This window comes from Typopeltis vanoorti, chromosome 9 (assembly GCF_054136105.1).
Source record: "Typopeltis vanoorti isolate ZY-2024b chromosome 9, IOZ_Tvanoo_1.0, whole genome shotgun sequence".
Classification (NCBI taxonomy): domain Eukaryota; kingdom Metazoa; phylum Arthropoda; class Arachnida; order Uropygi; family Thelyphonidae; genus Typopeltis; species Typopeltis vanoorti.
The window spans coordinates 21,505,304-21,525,937 of record NC_143557.1 but is presented as its reverse complement, the minus strand read 5'-3'; the positions used below and the strand labels follow the sequence as shown (position 1 = coordinate 21,525,937).

Sequence of the window (20,634 nt, the reverse complement as noted above, 5' to 3'; positions counted from 1 at the left end):
ACAATCCTTCTCAACCATTTCTCAAGTATACTTGCATATATCTTACCAGGAACACTCAGTAATGAAATGCCTCTGTAATTCTCACATTCAGTTTTATTTCCCTTTTTATATATGAGTACTATGAGAGCTCTACTCCACTCATCTGGATTTGTCCCTCTGTCCAGGCCTTCTGAAATATGCTTTGCAGCCACTGTAAGACTTTTATACATCCATGCTTGAGCATTTCTGGTCGAATATCATCTACTCCAGCCACCTATCCACATTTCAGGCTATTGATGGTTTTTTTTTACTTCAAGTATGGATATGTATTCCTGACTGCATGCCTGGTCATTGTTTTTTTTTTTTTTTTACCACTGTGCTATCATCACTGCTTGTTTCATTTAGCAATTTTTCAAAGTAATTACTCCATACTTCAAGGATATTTCTCCTGTTTTCATGTCACCTTTATTATCTCTAATTCCTTTTACAGCACTCTTTTCTCCATTTCTGCGTTTCTTTAACAACCTCCAGAATATTTTGCCAGCTTCTTGATGTTTATTTTCTATGTTCTTACCAAAGTCCTCCCATGACTTTTGTTTAGCTAAAGTGTTTAGTGTTTAGTTTTTTTTAGTTACACAGCGTTTAGCTTTCTTACATTTGTCTCTGTATTCTCTAAGAGCACAAGATAACTTATTTGCCAGGAACTTTTGGTATGCTTTCTTCTTTTCCTTCACTGTCTCTTTAACTTCCTGTGTCCAACATGGAGTTCTGATTTTTCTATCCTTATAGACAACCTCACAACATGCCTCTCTGGCTGAATCAATCAGTGTTTTCTTCAGGGCTTGCCACTGAATCTCCAAGGTTTGGTTCCTGCTATCAAACTTTTTCATTTTTTCTTCAATTATGTTTGTATTTAGTCAACAGTTCACATCTGAGAGCTGCTCAACTTTTATTCACTTTAAAACTTTCTTACATGTTATTCTTTTCAATGTGAAATTCAATTTTTTCCTGCTCAAGACTGAATAGTGATCACTTCCAATTTCAATGCTCTGTACACTCTGGTGTCCTGCACCAGGAAGAAAACATCACTATCAACAATAACATAGTAATTGAGACTTTTCTTATTTCTTGCTTCTTCTGTCCATGTGAATTTGTGCACATTTTTATGTTGGAACATTGTGTTAGTAATCACCATTCTATTCCTGAGCAGAAATCCACCAGGTATTTGCCATTATTATTAGCTTTGCTCTTTTCTTCAAATTTTCCCAAAATATTTTTGTATGTCTTCCAATCATTTCCTACTCTGCTATTTAGATCCACAACAAAGACCAACTTTTTCTTTCTGTCAGTTGCTTTCTTTAAAGCCTCAAAAAATTCCTCCACTTCTACCTTAGTAGAACCTTCTTTGGGATCATAGGCACAAATAAGTCTCATTTTCCAGTTCCCCATTCTCATATTTGCCCACATCACTCTACTTGAGACTGCCTGCCATTCAAGAAGACTAGCCTCGTATTTAATGTTGAATACTATGGCTAACTCCATCTTTTCTTTGATTGTCATTGCCTGAATATAACATTTTGTATTTATTGCTCTGAAAGATCTCACCAGGTTTTGCCTTTTTTGTTTCAGTCACCCCTATTATGTCAATCTGGTACTTATTCAGTTTTTCAGCTAGCTTTATTTCTTTGCCATTCAGGCTTCTTATGTTGATAGTACTGATCTTGAACTCTGATGATATCGAGTTTTTGTTCATTTTTCGATTTGTTCCAGTAGCTGACTTTTTTGCTGTTTGCCCTGTTTCCCTGGTGAAAACAATGGGAGTCTTATTTAACCGGGCGACTCCGCAGCCGTCATGAAATTCTGTCATGTTGTACCATCATTTTTTATTTTGGTTTAAACCAATAAGAATACAATTTGGTTGGGTAAATCCCAAATTGCCAGCCCATCCTCGTTCTTTCGGTATCCAGGTAGATACCTAATAGAGTCCACCACGATGAGGATTGGACATTAGGTCAGAAGCCCTGATTGGTTCTCTGCATTCCTTTAAAGGCTATGTGGAGGTCTCCTCTCAGTTATATAGCTTTGACCTTTAAGCACCCCTGGACCTCAACTAAAGAGCTATAAAGTCATTAAAAAAATGACTGAAACAAAGGATAATCTACAATTAGAAGGCCCTTCCACAAAAGAATGGACCAATCACTACACCCAGCTTCTAAACAATAATAATTAAATTGAAATAAAACAAGTAATAAGTCAAGAAACAAATGAAGAACCAATACAGCTAAATGATCTAAAGAAAATATTGGAAAAACTAAAAAATAGAAAAAAGCTACAGGAGAAAATGGAATAAATTCAGAACTATACAAATACAGCTCTAAACCATTTCAATTATGATTAATTAAATTTCTAAACAGAATGTGGGAAGAAGGAAACATCCTACAAGTATGAAAGACAGCAATAGTCATAAACATATTCAAAAAAGGAAACAGAAAGGACTGCAGAAACTACTGAGGAATATACTTATTAAATACATGCTATAAAATATATCTAGATATAATTAAAAGTAAATTAACACCATTTCCCAAGGAAATTATTGGAGAAGAACAATGTGGCTTTAAAAAAGGAAGATCCTGCATAGATCCCACATTTACACTCAAATAAATTATTATTATTATTATTATTATTGTTCCGGGAAACTCCAAGGAGTCGATAGACTCATCGAGGGAGGCCCTAACATCATGTCTGGAACAACTATTCAACATTCACACAGTATCTATCATATCTTGCCTTGAACTCATTCACGGTCGTAGCACCCACAACAGACTCTGGAAGCTTATTCCACTCATTCACCACTCTCCAAGTAAAAAACCTAGCTCTAACACCCTTGTCAACCACGCTCTTGCCCAGCTTCCATGCATGGCCCCTAGTCCTCCCACCACCAGTCATATTTTCAAAAATATCTTCTGGATCAATCTTATAAAAACCCTTCAGTAATTTGAATGTCTCAATCATATCACCCCTCCTTGGCCTATCGTCCAATGTCTGCAACCCACAAATCCTCAACCTATTCTCATAAGGTTCATTCCACAGACCTGCTATCATCTTGGTCACTCGTCTCTGGACCCTCTCCACTTCCTCCCCATCACGAAGAAACCCTGGTGCCCATAACTGGGCACAGAAGTCCAGATGGGGTGTTATCAAGGCTCGATACAGAGGAACAACAACTTGTTTGTCTCTGCATGTTAAAGTATTTTTCATAAGCCAAGTGATTTGGTGAGCTGTTTTAGTTACTTTTGCAATGTGCCCCCTAAACTTCAACTCCCTATCCACCAGCACTCCCAAATCCCTGGCCTCATCAATCTCCTGGAGTACGGTTCCACCAATGCGATATACTGCTGCTATTCTTTTCACCCCAAAGTGCATAACCTTACACTTTGCCACATTAAACTGACATCCATTTTTCCTAGCCCAGTCCTCCAAACTATCCAAATCATCCTGTAATATTTTGACACCCTGTGCACTCACAATTGCTCTACCCAACTTTGCATCATCAGCAAACAAGTGAACACTTCCTCTCAAATCCTTTCCAATATCATTGATGAACAAATTGAAAAGCAGTGGTCCAAGAACAGAGCCCTGCGGCACTCCACTAGTCACAAGACGTCTTTTTGACTCCACTCCTGAATAAACCACTCTCTGGTATCTCTCCTTCAACCACCCTCCTATCCATCTTACCAACCCTATATCTATCCCCATCTGCTCCAGTTTACTAATTAGGGTTCCATGTGGTATCCTGTCAAAGGCCTTGGCAAGGTCCAGTAGTATCACTGTAAACCCATTACCCCTATCCAGTTCAGCCGTCACTGTGTTATAAAACGTGAGCAAGTTACTGAGGCATGATCTACCCTTCACAAAACCATGTTGTCCCCCATACAATATCTCATTTTCATCTATCCAATCCTGTATTCTTTTCTTGACTAATTTCTCTAAGACCTTCACAATGATTCCTGATATGCTAATCGGTCAGTAATTTACAACAGCAGTCTTGGAATCACCTTTATGCAGTGGAACTATTTTCCGCTCCTTCCACCCGCTCGGCACTAACCCAGACCCGAGACTCAAATTAAACAAAATGGTCATGGGGCCTGACAATTCTTTAGCTGTTTCTCGTACTACACGAGCTGGTATACCATCCAATCCCACAGATGTATTGACATTGAGGTTATGCAATAGACTACTCACCTCCACTTCATTCACCACAATTCCCGTATAATCTACTGGTTTATTCGTTTCTGCAATGTCACCACCTGGATGATATATTCTTGCAAAGTGCTCACTCAGTAACTCAGCTACCTCAACTGATTCAGTTACCTCCCTATCATCGGCATTCTTTAAAATCATTCTGCCATGTACATTTTTCCTTTTACTTGCTATATATCTAAAAAACTGTTTAGGATTCTCTTTAGCCTGCATGGCCAATGTTCTTTCGTAATCCTTTTTTGCTTTTCTTACCACACTCGTCACCCTTCTGGCCTGCGCTTTATACCGTTCATGTGCCTGCCGGTCACCTTTCTCCTTAAATTCCCTCCATAGTTGTTTCTTTTTTTGCAGCTCAAGCTTAATGGTGTTATTCATCCATTTAACCCCTACTTGATTTATTATTCGGACTCTAGGTATACAGTCAGCCATTGCTTCATGCAAGCACTTCTTAACTACCTCCCATGCACTATCAACTTCTAGTCCTGGCAGTTGTACATGCCATGGCACTGAGCCAATCAAACTCCTAAGCTTGTCATACTTTCCAGCCCGATAATTCTGCATGTACCCTGTCGTAATTGAAAATTCTACACCTTTAGCCACCTCCCAAGTCAAGACCCTATGATCACTCTCACCGATTGGTGGCAATGTGGTCATATTTGTTACAGCCAAATCCTTGGATGTAATTACTAGGTCAAGCACTCTCTGACCCCTAGTATTTTCCATTACATGCTGTCGCAGATAGTTATCCCTTAATAACAGCATAAAATCCAATTCCTTCCTCCCGTGTGTCCTCTCCTCACTCCAATCAATGCGACCATAGTTGAAATCTCCCATAATAATCACCCTCCTTCCACTCATTTCTTCTATTTGCTTGTGCATACTGTCACCACCATCTTTTCCATCACCTGGTCTATAGCAGCACCCAATTGTATATTTAGTTCTGCTAGCCACAATCTCACACCAAATGGCCTCAAATGTGCTCTTTTCTCTATCCTGCAATTCAATTTCTATTCTCCTTGGCTGTAGCTCATCAGCTATCATCAACAATATTCCTCCCCCCATTTTATTCTCTCTGTCATTCCTGAACACACTATACCCATCACATTCAATCCCACTAACTATATCATCTGCAGTCAGCCATGTTTCACTAATACCAATAACCTGTGGTCTGGAAGTGCCAACCATGGCCAAAAACTCTTCCTTCTTGTTCCTAATACTCCTAGTATTAGTGTACATGAATTTATGACCCCCATTAGCCCCAACCCTACCTTGATGCCTTATATTAACTATCCCACTCTGGTTTGTTGTCCTTATTTGCTCTAGCATATTATATGCATTCTTACATTCAACTGCCTCCCTAAGGACTGTATATCTACTCCCCCCCCCCCTTAACAAATCTAGTTTCCCTGAATTTGCACATCCACTACATTCAGCAACACTTTCTCAAGTCTTCTTACACCATAACCATTCAAATGCAAGCCATCCATCTTATATAGATCCTTTCGCCCATCAAACTCACTCCACACATCCACAAATTCCACACCACTCGTCATACATAACCCACGCATAAAGTCATTCGCAATTATGGCCCTCCTTCCTTTTAAACATTTCACTGTCATACCATGGTAAAAGACTAATCATTCTAACTCTCTCACTCTTTTCTTTTGCTACCTCAAACAATTCATTCAGGTCTTCTATCATTTCCATTTTATCTCCTTTCAAATCATTCGTACCTGCCACAACAATCATTTCTTTCACCCTTTCCTTTTGCTCTCTAATAGACTCAGTTACATCCTTTATGGTCGCACTAGGTTGGTACGATTTTGTCAAATCCTCTACTAACACACCTCGTACTAACGAGTCTCCATACAGGACTCTATCCTTCATTTTGTTCATGTTCACATTCATATGCCTATTTTTCCTGTCATACCTTTTATTATTGGTTGGTTCATTCAGTCGACTTTTGTTCATGCACTCTAGCTGCTGTTTTGCCCTTTCTATCGCACCATTCAACAACGCGATCTCACTATAAATTATAAATTATAGAAGAAAGAATAGAATTTAACCTACCAACATATATGGCCTTCCTAGATTATGAGAAAGCATGTGATCAAATCAACAGAACAAAATTAATCAATATACTGTATGAATTGAAAACTCCAACTGAAACCACAAAAGCAGTAGCAAATATAATGGAAGAAAGCTATATTAAAATTAAAATTAATAATGAAACAACCGAAAAAATTAAAACCAATAGAGGTCTCATTAAAGGAAGTGGATTATCACCAATACTCTTCAATATATATATATATATATATATATTGAAACTTTTTTCCATATATATATATATATATATATATGGAAAAAAGTTTCAAAAGAATGGAGGAAAAACAAAAATCATAGGAATTAAAATAAGAAATAAAGAATTAACCAGCATTTTGTATGCTGACGATCAAGTTATTTTTGCTGAAAATGAAGACGAATTAAGAAAAATCTAATCATATTGAACAAAACAATAGAGCAATATGATATGAAAATCTCAATAAATAAAACAAAATCAATAGCATTTCATGGTAAAGAAAGTAAAAGATGCAAACTGGTCATCCACAATGAAGTAATAGAACAAGTGTACAAATTTAAATATCTAGGAAATTACATAAGTCCCAGTGGAGAAATTGACATTGCATATAAAAAGCAAAAATTCCTAGCACTCATTGGAACTTTGAATAGATACTTCAGTAAACAGATGTCTAGAACAACCCAAAGAAAACTATATAAAATAATAGCCAAACCAATTCTGAAATATGGCAGTGAAACATGGACTTGGCGAGAACAAGATAAAAGACAAGTGAAAGCCTGCAGAAATGAAGTTGCTAAGACTGCTCGCAGGCTATAAAAGAATAGACAAGATAAGAAATAAGAAAACAGTTATCCATAATTAACATAACAGAAGACATCACAAACTATAGAAAGAACTGGAAAAACCACATAGAAAGAATGAATGAGGACAGATGGCCAAATATTGCTTGGAAATATAAACCAAAGGGACACCGATCAAGAGGAAGATCCAGGAGGAGATGGGCAGAAGACTTCTTAAACCCTTGAAAATGTTACAGGCAAACAATTGCCTAATACGGGAAGTCAAGAAGAAGAAGATTGATTATTTCTTTTTCCTTAATCACTTACCCACTGATGGTACTGTTGTGTTATAGGTGTGACTTTTTTATGTATAGTGTCATTATAAAAAAAAAATGCATGTACAACACAAACAATTTGTAATACAATCTGCTGAAAAAACATAAATGAAAGATGCTGACATCAGACAGCACTCTTAGCAAACATCTGAAACCTTTTGGATTAGAACATTTCTGATAATTGTCTGGTAACTGTAAGTATTGTAGTAATAATTGTAATATTTTATGGATAGGGATTTGAAGTTCCAAGGACATATTGCAAAGGTTGTGAAGACATCTCAGAGGATTGTGGCAATGTTGCGGAGAACATTGACCATGAGAAATAAAAGTGTGCTGGTCCCATTGTATAAAGCTTTGATCAGACCCCATCTGGATTTCTGTGCTCAGATCTGGTCACTGGGATTTGAAGGAGATGACGTTACCTTGGAGAGGGTGCAGAGACGAATAGCAAAAAATGATATTAGCACTGTACAATGTTGAATGAAGATAGATTGAGGGCATGCAGACTGAGTTTGATGAATGGAAGGCAAAGGGGTGGGTATGATCAAGACATTTAAGCTGTTGAAGGGTTGTTATTGTATTAACACTGAGGAGATTTTTCATATTGTAGAATGAGGGAAAGGAGCAAGGACAAGGGACCATCCCTGGAAGTTACAAAAGAAGGCAATGAGTAAAAGAGTAAGAAGTAAGTTTTTTGCATGGAGAGTGATAGGAGTTTGGAATGCATTGCCCGAGAGTGCAATGAATGTGCAGATTGGATGATTTTAAGGAGTGGTGATAAACTTTGTGTTGACTATGTTGACCTCTCACAATGAGTCTTGTGACTCCATGGAGGTCAGGAAATTAATAATAATATAATAACATTAGATTATTTCTAGTTGAGAGATTAAGTCTTTGTCTAAATATTTGTATTTGTCTAAGTATTTGTGTAAATATATATATATTTTTGTTCCAGAATCTTTATTTCCAATTTCCTGTATCCAGTGACTTGGGTTCTGTATTTTGTATCTGTGCTTATAGGAATGGGAGCTGCTAGTAAGCATTTTTCTCTTTTATTTTCATGTAAAAAGTATCTCAAAAAACAAATACTTTATATATATATATATATATATATATATATATATATATATATATATATATATATATATATAAATTATAATTATATATAATTATAATTTTTTTCCCAGCACTGATGGTAAAGTGTTTAGTGTTCTGCAATGTACGGTGAGAGAGAAAAATGTCAGTTTGATATTAATTATTAGTGATTTATTATAACTCTAGCTTAATTTTTAATCTGAGTTTGTTGTGATTGAGTGTGATATGTTTGCATTTGGAAGTTTTTGAGTTTCAAGTACTTTTCCAATATATTACTTTGTGTATTGTATATTTTCTTTCTGTCAATTATGGCAACTTCTGTAACTCTGCTTATTGATTTGTTGTCACCCAGCCTGCCACTGCCACCATAAAGATTATTGCAAAGTATAATACATGATTTTATAGCATGCTTCGTTTGTTTCATTTACGCTTCCTGTCATTTAAAAATATGGCAGATCAGATACAGGGAAGTGCATTTTTGCATGAAATGTAGACAATGGGAGGGGAGGAGTTGAGTGATCTTGATGTTAGTATTTCAAGTTTCAGTGACAGCAGTCGTATTAAGGAAATGAATGTTTGCCAGGAGGGAGTTATGCATAGTGTGATTTAGGCAGAGGAAGACAAGCATCATGTAGTGAGGGTCTTGATATCGGGTAGTGTGACTGGAGATATGGATGATCTGAAGGATGGTGCTAGCTATGTCATTGAATCTCTAGTGATGATAGGAATCTTGGAAACGGAGATGTGTATTGAGAGAGGAAGTGGAAGGTATGAAAACTTGTGAAGGGAGAGATTAGAAGACTTGAAAGGCTGACTGATGCAAGGAAAACAAAAGGCATGGGAGATAGTTATGGAAATGAGAGAGAAATGGATAACCAGGGAAAGAGAGAGATTACAGAAAGTACTGGAGCAAGGAAAAGTGAGATGATAAGAAGGCAAATGAAAAGTGTGAGAGCAAGGAGGAAGAAGCAAGGAATGAATGGTTCTGTGAGGAGAGTGATATATGAAGATTCATTGATTCATGGTATGCAGAATAGAATGGCTGTTATGTTGATTAGAATAGAATATGGTCTGAAGGTTGGAATTTAGGGGAGAAATATAGTTTAAGGAATTAAGCCAAAAATGTGGACAGGAGCATTATGAGAGAAACAAACGGCTAACAGATGAATTTCTTCTAAGGAGGCTAAGTTGCGGTTTAAATAAAAGTGATGTTTCTCCCAAAGCAATGGACAGTTCCTTTTGCTACGTTATGTAGCAAATGTATTATAGTTAAATGTTGCAAAATCTAAAGTGGCAAACTTTTTATACTCCAGGATAAGGAAGAAGTTACACAAGGAAAACATCACTTTAAAATTATATTTGCATTTCAAAGAAATAGAAAAAGGAATTGATATTATAGAGAAGATATGAAAAAAGAAATATGTTCTGTCTTAAGAAAAGATGCACGCAAATTATCTTTTCACTTTCAAAATAAAACTGGTATTAATTAGATTTCAATGGATTAACAGTGAAAGAAATTGTGCTTTATGAGTTTGAAGTTAGCTATTTTTGCTAATGTGTTCTCATCAAATCCAGTAATCTTGAAGAGAAGAAACAGGAAATCTTGTGTGATGTTTATGTTCTTTGTGTCTGATGTTAAGTTTATATGCCCTTTTCTCTTTAGATGATAAGTTTTATTTATAATTCAGATTTGAATATAGCACTTGTGAAACAAACATTACACACACACACTAAACCCATGTAATACTGAGAGAGGAAGTTTTCACTGATAATATTTGTTTCTAAATAAAGATATAATTTTGAATTTTCTTTTTCTCTCACTCAATCTCTTAAGTTTACTTATTTTATAATAAAATCCTGGATCCGAATCTGCAATATTAACTGAAAAGTTAATGAATCACTCTGGTATACAAGTATGAAAAAACACTCACTATTTTCTCTGTCCCACTTTCTTGCTGCACAAATCCTAACAATAACTTCAAATCTCTCACTAACCAATTCACACTAACTCTCATATCATTTGTATCAACCATCAATATCATATCATTCACATGATATTGAAAGTTGATACAAATTCACTTGACATGATGGGGGGTGGGATGTATGAATCTGCCAGATTTAAGGTGACCAGTGGTGTACCCCAGGGATCAGTCCTTGGACCATTGTTGTTCGATCTATACATTAATGATACTGGGAAAGACCTGACAGGAGACCGTCACTTGTTTGCTAATGATTCAAAGATTGGCAGGGGAATTAGTGATGCTGTCAGGTCTTTCCTGACAGCATCACTAATTCTCCTGCTATTTCCTGATATACAGTATTTATAGAATGATTTGAATAAGCTGCAATGGTGGGCAAATGATAATGGCTGTTATTTCAATGTTATTAAGTTTACGCTTATGTGCTTTGGTGTGATTAGTATGTTGGTAGGATTATGTTAGAAGTAATTGATGAGAATAGGGATCTTGGTGTTATGCTGGATAGTAAACTGAACTTCAAAGATCATATTGCTGCTGCTTCTTCCTATCTTGGATTTTAGGCCAAGTGGCCTGTTCTGATCTCATGCCATCACTTTCTTTATCTTCCATTTCTTCTATATCCGTATAGTATTTTTGGCCGTCTGCTATGGTCAGCTCGATTTAGATGTACTAACCATTTTTATTTATATTTACTTATATAGTAGTTAATTGGTTTTATATTCAGGGGTTGTAAAATTTCTTCATTTGTTTTATGATCCCACTTAGTATATCCAGCTGATTTTTTTTGAGAAATTTCATTTCTTCTGTTTGAATCCATTTTTCATTCTCCTTTTTCATAGTTCATGTTTCACTTCCATATAATTAAGTTGGTTTAGATAGCACATAATGTATTCTGATTTTGGTGTGGTCTTGTACCAGGAATGGCTTAAATGTATTGTTTATTATGCCATGTACTTGAAAAAAAAAATTTATACTTTTTATTGTTTATATCTTTTTCATCTTCATATGATATGTCTCATCCCAGGTATTTGAAAGAATTTACTTGTTCTAATATCATCTATCGCTATTTTACTTATTATTGGGTTTTCTGCTCTGAAAGCTATTATTTTTGTTTTTGCTTTTGATATTCTCATATTATATTTTTCTGAAATTTTATTTAATGATTTCAAGATGATCTACAGAGATCACTCTGTAGATCATCTTCTGATGTAGCTAATACCATTTGATCATTTGAAAATAGTCCACATGGTTAGCCTAGTGGCTTTGCACTTCGCAACCATATGCCTGGGGAAGGAGTGTCCTAGGTTCGATTCCCGTCAACGATGTGAGGAGCTCAAGGATCTTCCTCAGCCATAGCCAAGTTAACCGGTCTTGGGCGTGGACAGCAAGGTTTTTTCCACCAGTTTATCTGGTGTTTTTCATCTCGCAAGCAGGCAAACCAAGGACACACACACAGATTATAGTCAGGAATACTGACCCAGCCATAGGTTTGATTCGTCAGCCTATGCCGGTTCCGGAGCCCGGATAAAATTTGGGGGGACTAGATGGCACCATGAACTCCCGGATAAAGGGGGAACGCTGTATTATCACATGGAATTTATTTATTTATCTGAAAATAGTGGTGTATCTATCTTTATTTCTGTGTTTATTTGTACACTAAATGGGTTATGCTATTTCCAGATTGTTATAATTATATATATATATATATATATATATATATATTAAAAAGCAGAGGTGATAAGGTACACCCTTGCCATACTCCTCTTGATATCTCTTTCCATTCTGATATTTGTTCTAATTTGACTTCTATTTTATTTCCTGTATATATTTCTTGAATAGACTGTATGAGATGGTTTGGTATATTTAGATCAGTTAATATTTTTTTGTCAGTTAATTTTATCAAAGTTTTTTTTTTCATAATCAATGAAGCCCACTTGTGTTTCTTTTTGAAATTCTTTTCTTTTCAATTGATATTTTTAGAATGAAAAGTCTACGAGTCTCTGCACTATCGGCCTTTTGGAATCGATTCTGTTCTTCTAGTTGTTTTCTACAATATCATTCAGTTTCTCTTTTGATATTACTGCATATATTTTGTACCTGCATTTAGCAGAGTAATTCTCTTGTAATTATTGCAGTCATCTTTTTTAAATTTTATAAATTGGGATACCAGTGCTGTTTTCCAAGTGTTGGGAGTTTTTCCAGAAATTCAAACCATGTTAAAGAATTTCAGAAGTCCTTCATTAAATTTTTTGCCTGCACCTTTTACAGTTCCATGTTGTTTATATTGTCTTCTCCTCATGTTTTCTTATTTTTCATCTTGTTTGTTTTATTTTTTTAATTCTGACAATTTTTTCTATTAGATCATTCTTTATTATCATCAATCCAGAGATTTTGAAAATAAGTTATCCATTTTTCTAAATCTGTTGTTTGTATTTTTATCTTTTCTTTTATTTCTTTGTTCATGTATTTTTTTATTTTATATGTTTTTGGTTGTGGCTTAGATATATCCTTGCTCTGTTACAAAATTGTTCCATCTCTCTCTCTATATATATATTACTGATGGAAGCTGGTCAAGAATGTGGTTAGCAGGGGTATTAGAGCTAGGTTTTTTACTTGGAGAGTGGTGAATGAGTGGAATAAGCTGCCAGAGTCTGTTGTGGGTGCTATGACCATGAATGAGTTCAAGGTGAGGTATGATAGATGCTGTGTGAATGTTGAATAGTTGTTCTTGACATGATGTTAGGGCCTCCCTCAATGAGTCTGTCGACTCCTTGGAGTTGCCCGGAACAATAATAATAATAATAATAATAATAATAATAATATATCCCCCCCCCACACACTTATTTCTTGTTTTGCAATTGTACTTATTCTTCTGTAGTGTATTTTTGCTTCTACTGTCTTGGAATTTAGCTATTTCTGGCAACTCTCCTCTCTCTTTCTCTCTTTAATTACATTTTTCCATTTCTTTGTCCCAGTTTCATAGTCCTCTTTTTCTGTTCTATTTACTCTTTATTCCTAAGCGCTTTCTGTTGCTGCTTTTTATAAGAATTTGTTTCAGATTTACCCATTCCTCTTCTATGTCATTTGATTCATGTATGGTTTGTTTTTAAATCAGTGCATTTCTGATATTGTTGCCTAGTAAAGAAGTTTTTCAACTCAGTTGATGATTATTTCCACCTTTATTTATTTTTAGCAATTTTGGTTTGAATTGAATTTTTGCCAATACCATATAATAATCAGAGTTTAATTCAAAGCCTCGATCATCTAGGATTAACTCAGCTGATTTAAAATTTGTGATAATGTAGTTAATAACTGACTTACATTGTCTGGCTTATCATTGTATTTATGTATTTCTTTATGTTCAAATACCAAGTTTGTTATTCTCATATCATTATAAATGACAAAATCTCACATTTTGTGTCCATTTCAATTACACATATCTTCACCAAATCTTCCTATCTTTGTTTTGCATTTTCTGTTTCCTATTCTGGTATTTAAATTCCTTACTAATAGTAAATAGTCTGTTTTGTTTGTTTTATATATGACTTTCTGTGCAGTTTTTGTAAAAGGTTTTACCATCTTCTTCTTTCCCCTTGTCTGGTGCATGTGTTCCAATTATTGTTATGTGACCTCTTAATGTTTTGCATCTAATTTCTATTAATCTTTCAGTTGAGTAGTCATAATTTACAATGAAAACAGAAAGATTACCAAAACAAGCCTTAAAGTACAAGCCATTAGGAAAAAGAAAACCAAGACGTCCTCTTAAACGATTCAATGATGACTTCTAAGGCCGGAACAGGCCATCATGCTAGGCATAAATCCTTGATACGCATGATTATGATGATGATAAATTTATGTATCATTATCATTATACCTGCTTTTGCTCTTTATTCTTTTTTTTTTTTTTTTTTTTTACTCTGCTATAGATTTATAAATAGTTATTTGTTTCTTTTGATTTTTCTTTATTTTAGTTGCTATACATTGCAATTGTACAGTGGCTTGGTTTCGTTCTTCATCAAGTTCCCCTTCTTTGTATGCAGTGCTCCTTACATTCCAAGTTGCGGTTTTCATTATATGTTTCTTCTTCTTCCAGTTTCGTTCTTCTGCCTTTTCTTGAATCATGGTCATTTCCATGGTAGTCTGTCTGGATTTTCTTTAGCTGAGACTTGAAAGTATATCAAATTTTTCCAGGACAAGTTACTAGCCTTTAGCTAGCTAAGTCCAGTGGTAGGGTTGCTACCTAATGCCTATGAACAGGCAGTTCTAATAGCATTTGCTCTATACCGCCCATACCCAGTCACCAGTGCCTTGTTTGTACTTTTAGAACAAGGTGAACCACGAGAAGGTCATTTTGGCATTTGAGTGAGAGAGACTGTGTATTGCACTTTGCCACCCCTTCACACTTTGGTCACATTGCAAAAATTGCAAATTCAACTCAGAGTACAATTGCAATTTTGAAATGAACATCGGAATATAAGGATAAGGAAGTCATTTTGCCTCTTTACAAGACCTTGATGTAACCACACCTGGACTACTGTGGGCAGATTTGGTCTCCTGGATTTGTAGGCAATGGAAGCTGTGGAAAGGGTACAAAGAAGAGTAACAAAGATAATATCAGAATTATGGAATGTAGATTATGAGGACAGATTGAGAGTATGTGGACTGCAGAAACTAGTAAAGAGGAATGATATGATAGAGGCTTATCAACTTCTGGAAGGGTATTATAGGTTATCAGCTGGTGAAAATTTTCATTATATGGAATGTGGAGAGAGGACAAGGGAGCATCTGTAGGTGCTAAGTTTATATGCAGTTAGGAAAGGGAGAGAGTTAGGTTTTTACCTCACAGAGCAGTGAGTGAGTAAGTGGAATAGTTTGCCTTTTGAAGTAGTGAGTGCATCTAGTCTGAATGAGTTTAAGAGAATATATGACAGCTATTGTGGGTGATATGTGGCTTCTCTTGATGAGTTCTTGACTTCCTGGCATTAGTAATGATAGTAATAATAATAGTAATAATATCAGCAGTGCATGGGACTAGTGAAGAAATATTTACCAACGGCAATGGCAAATATTATTTTTCAAGTGAAGAATATACAGTAATATGATTTGATATTAAGTGGACAGCTAATGAAATCATGAAAACATTAACTGCAAACGGAAAAGTATAAAGCGAGGTGGAGATCAGTTGCCCTGAAGCATGTAAGACTCAGGCCATAAAGTGACTAGTATAGTAAGGAAACCCGAAATGGAATACCAAAGGAGAGATTAGCATTAAAGGAAAATCCTAAGGAATTCTTTCATTATGTGGCCAACCAGAAGAGAAATGATTGTGGATGAATAATCCTGTTAGTGGAAAAAGAGTGACCAATACAGGTGATAATGGAGCTATTTAATGATTACTTTATTCAGCAATTCATTTTGGAGAAATGGGTTTTATTCCTGCATGGATGGGAAAGGTTGAAGGCATAGAAGTGCATGAGAAGAATGTGTTTCAAATACTAAGTACTCTGAAAGTCAATAGGACACTGGGACTCAATGGGATTTTACTGTTGTTTTAAGAGAATGTGCTAAGGAATTAATGGCTTCATTTACCTGGCTGTTCGGTGAAAGTTTAGCTGTTAGGAAAATGTGTGGAAGGAGCTTAAGATAGTGCCATTGTACAAGGTTTATGATTGAATGCATTTTATATTTCCTTTGTTGGTGTTAAGATCTTATTTACTTACTGTACTTACAATTTTCCCAAGGCACTAGAGTGCTGCAGGCATTTTTTGCGGCCCCCAGCTAGAGTCTCGTGTGCCTATGCATAAGTACAACCCTTGTTAAGATTTTTGCAAAATTAATGGAAGATCATATACAAAATTGGGCAGATGAGGGTAATATTATCTGTGAGGGTTAGCATGGATTTGTCAAAGGGGTGCTCTTGTTTCAGCAATTTACTTGCTGTTTATAATTAAGTTATAAGGGTGGTTGATGAGGGAAAGGCATATACTATCATTTTTCTGGATTTTTCAAAGGCATTTAATAATATACAAAAGGTTAAGTTGATATTTAAGTACTTTGGGTTACATATCGAGTTAATGAATTGGAAATTAGTTTTCTGATAAATATCAGAGTTTTATGTGGGGGCTGTATCAAGGAAGAGCAGGTCACAAGTGTGTTTCCATAAGAATCAGTACTGAGACCTTTGTGATTTTAACCTTTTTGTTAATGATATTGGGTTGCAGGGAGATATTCAGTTATTTGTAGATGATGTAAGCTTGAGAGTGTTATTAATAATAGTGATGATGTTTTGGCTTCAGGAGTATTTGAATAAGCTGGAGAGGTAGGCCAATCAGTGGGAATGTCAGTTAGATGCAATTTAAATGTAAGGTTTTGAAATTTGGGAGCCACAAATGGGAGTCTATATATTCTTGCTTAGTTGATCTATACTAGAGATATAGATAAGGCAACAGATCTTTGTGCAAAAGTCTATAAAAATTTGAAGTTTTGGGACACATATTGCAAAAGAGTGAAGGTAACCCAGAAAATTCTTGCAGTACTGAGAACCTTGACCACTAGAGATAAGAGTGATGATTTCATTATATAAAGCCCTGGTTAGCCACATCTGGATTTATTCTTCTATCTAGTTGCTATGATTTGAAGATAAGTTAACCTTTAGAGAATACAGAGGCTGATAACCAAAATGGTATCAGGACTGTACAGCGTTAATATTGACAATACCGTAAGTTTAGAGAGATTTTTCAAATAGTAGAAAAGGGGGAGATTCAAGGACAAGAGGCCATCCCTGGAAGTTGTGAAAGGAGGTAGTGAGTAGGACAGTGAGAAATTCTTTTTTTTGTATGGGAGGTGTTTGGACTATGGAATTCATTGCCTGATAGGGTGGTGAATGGGTTTATGTGGTATGATAGATATGTCTAAGAATGGCAGGCTATTAGTAGTTAAAAACTTAACTGCTAATAGTTAACTTAACTGTTGACTTTGTAAGCCTTAACATGAACTGTCAATAACACATATTTTGTGCATGTGTTATGACCTCTCTTGTGTTATGTTTTGTGCTTGTTGAGATTTGGAGTATGTTTCAGGGCTTCTGTTGATTCCAGGAACAGCCTCTCTGACTTGTAAAAGCTTCTGTGCAGCACTTTTGTTTTTTTTTCAATCGATCCTGTCAGGAGCATCTAAAGCATGGTCTGCTACACCTAACTTGCCATAGTGATAGTGCCAGATATATTTTTTATGTTCACTGAGGCGGATGTCCACAATTGTTCCTGTCTGTCCATAGTAGGCTCAATGACATGAACTGGGCATTTCATTGATATCTTAGATGTAATAAAGTAGAGATTCTGTCTTGGTGAATGGATGAGAACTGCCAATTTCACATATGGTTTGAATACGGCGTGTAGTTGGTGTTTGTTAAGCACTCTAGATAACTTTTTAGATGTGACTTTAATGTAAGGGATGGTGATAGTTTTGTTGTAGTCTTCTGTGGTAGATAGTGGGAGGGGTTCTTGGGAGCATTTAGTATTTTGTCTATCTTATGGGGATTATAGCCATTGGCCAAGAAAGTGTGATGTAAGCGAGTGAGTTCACAAGTGAGAGCAATGTCATCAGAACAAATCGCTCTAGCTCTGTGGCTAGTGTTTTTAGAATACCATATCGCCAGCCTGGTTGGCCGAGCGGTTAGCGTATCCGCTCTCCAGCCAAAAGGCTGTGGGTTCAAATCTTGCTGTGGGCATGGATGTTTGTGATTGTCTGTGAAAATACTAGTGGTGGTGGGCAGTAGATGGCGTTGGAGTAGATAATGGTAGTTGTGGTTCGTTGTAGTTGATGGATTGAGTGGTGGAGATAGACCTGTAGAGTAGGTGCCCTTCCTCGATGAGTCTTTGGACTCCCTGGAGGGATCACATAATACTACTACTACTAATAATAATGTTGAGATGGGTGATGATGTGATTGTTTGTGTAAATATCTCCCTGTATGTGTGGGTTTTCTATACACCGAGAATGATGAGGAACCATCTGAAAGAGGTGTGATTATGTATCCAGGAAGAGCAGACAGTCATTACTTTCTAGTTCCATTGTAAAGTGGATTTTTGGGTGCTGGCTATTTAAATGCACTAAGAATGTATCCAATTCATCTGGGCCAAATGGAAATCACATCATTAACATAGCGTAGCCAAAGCCTTGGTTTTGAGCGTGGCTGTGTTGATAGCTAGCTTTTCCAAGTGTTTTATGTAGAAGTTGACTATGGGGGGGTGAAAAGGGGAAGCCCATGGCTATCCCATCTAATTGTTAGATGGGACAGCCATTGTTCTTATGTTGCATGTTACAGTTGTTCAAACTAGTCCCATTGTTATACCGGATTGTGATGTCTTGCATACTGTGACAAACTGTTTTTGTGCTCTGAAGATGCTGGATAGAATACCAGCAAAATATCAGCAATAAGTTAATAAATAGTTATTTTCTTATCAGTCTGTGTTTTCATATATACTGATAAAATCAATCAACATTGATTCTGATGTCTTATATTTCTCTCTTTTTAGAATTTTCTTCAGCCTTTTTAAGAAATTATTAATAGAAGCTGTCCTTGAACCTTTATTAGAGATTCAAATTTTACATCCATTTTCTTTTTCTCTGAATCCTCTCTAAGTCTTGATATTTCCTTCTTAATTAAAGCAGATGCTGAAATATTCATGTTTTCTAGTTTTTTTGAAGGTTTAGATTGGCTTTGACCAATACTTCTTACATTGTATCAACATCCTTTTTATGGACATTCCTTTGCAATTCAGATTTAAATTGAAAAAAAAAGGACATTCTTTCTAAGGAATCATTATAAGAAGCCTTTATATAAAATCCATATGCAATGTCAGTGAGCCTGTCAACATAAAACTGAGAGACAGTTTCCTTTGCTTCCTGAACACATTCATGAATTTTCCAGAGGTCAGGACCAATTCAACCTAAGAGTAAATTAATGTTGTCAATACTTGTTGAGATTAGAATGCATTTATTGTTGATGCTGACTCAGACATTACAAGCTGAATGACTATTTAGTGTTATTGTTTTCTTCCATGAAAATTGGTGTGAAGGAGTGTCCAAAGGGTCTCTAAAGGGTCATCAGCCACTCAGGACTTGCTGACCATGCTTTGGACACCTGCCTCAAAATACGTTGGAAGAAAGCTACCCTACTACACTGCAGTAAGTATAGATATGACAGATTATTCCTGGAATCAGCCTCAGCTCTACAAAATTCCCCAAACCTCAACAAATATGGACATATTTGTTGAGTGCACATCTGTGCACATATCATTAATTTTATGTTTCCTGAAGATGGTAATGTAACATTACCGAAGTAATGAATTCCGTAAATTAATTACCAGTTATGTCTAACCAACGTATAAGTCTTACCACTAGAAACATTACCATATAATATAGGAAGTATTAATTAAAGTTTTTTAATTAATATAACAGTATACGTTGTCTTTCCCTAAAAATTGAAAGTCATGTAATTCTATTATGTAAATTGAAGCAAATAAGATTGAATATGAATTTGGACATGAATGGGATAGTGACTTGTAGACAGATATCAAAGAGTGGTATATGGCAATAATATATACAGAGTAGTATATGGCAGAGTAGAGCCCAAAAGAAAGTTAAGGACCAATACTGTGTTCCACAGGGCTCTGTACTTTTGCTCTTGTTATTAAATTTGCACATTAATGAAAGAAGAAATATTGAGTAAATATCAAGTTGTTTAGTTTGTTGATGATGCATAACTGGAGAACAAAAAAAGTTAATAATATGTAAAGATCCTCAAAAACTTCTTGAGGATCTTTTTTTTTTTTTTTTCACTTACCCACTTATTAACTCTATATAAATCCACCCTTTATCCTTAGCAGGGTTTTTTCTCCCAGAAACTCAGGTTTTTCATCCCTCATACGGACAAATCGGCCCTTCAGAACACACACAATTTACAGATAAAAAATACTTGTTGTGGTGGTGTGCAGTGGATGGCTCTGGTGTGGTTGATTGGTAGTAGAGGAGACGGAGAGTTGTGCAGTGGGTGTCCTCCCGCGATGAGTCTTCGGACTCCTTGGAGGTGTCACGAATAATAATAATAATAATACTCGTCACACT

General features: G+C 35.8%; 1 protein-coding gene across 3 annotated transcripts in view; it reads left to right on the top strand.

Annotated features, from left to right (window-relative positions):
- LOC150102917 (UNC93-like protein MFSD11) overlaps positions 1-20,634 on the top strand; it is a 424,271-nt gene that overhangs the window by 105,838 nt on the left and 297,799 nt on the right. For all 3 annotated transcript variants that reach the window (XM_090398563.1, XM_090398562.1, XM_090398564.1), the window contains exon 4: positions 8,389-8,468. In XM_090398563.1, the coding sequence (XP_090254689.1) occupies positions 8,389-8,468 (80 nt within the window). The remainder of the gene's footprint in view (positions 1-8,388; positions 8,469-20,634) is intronic.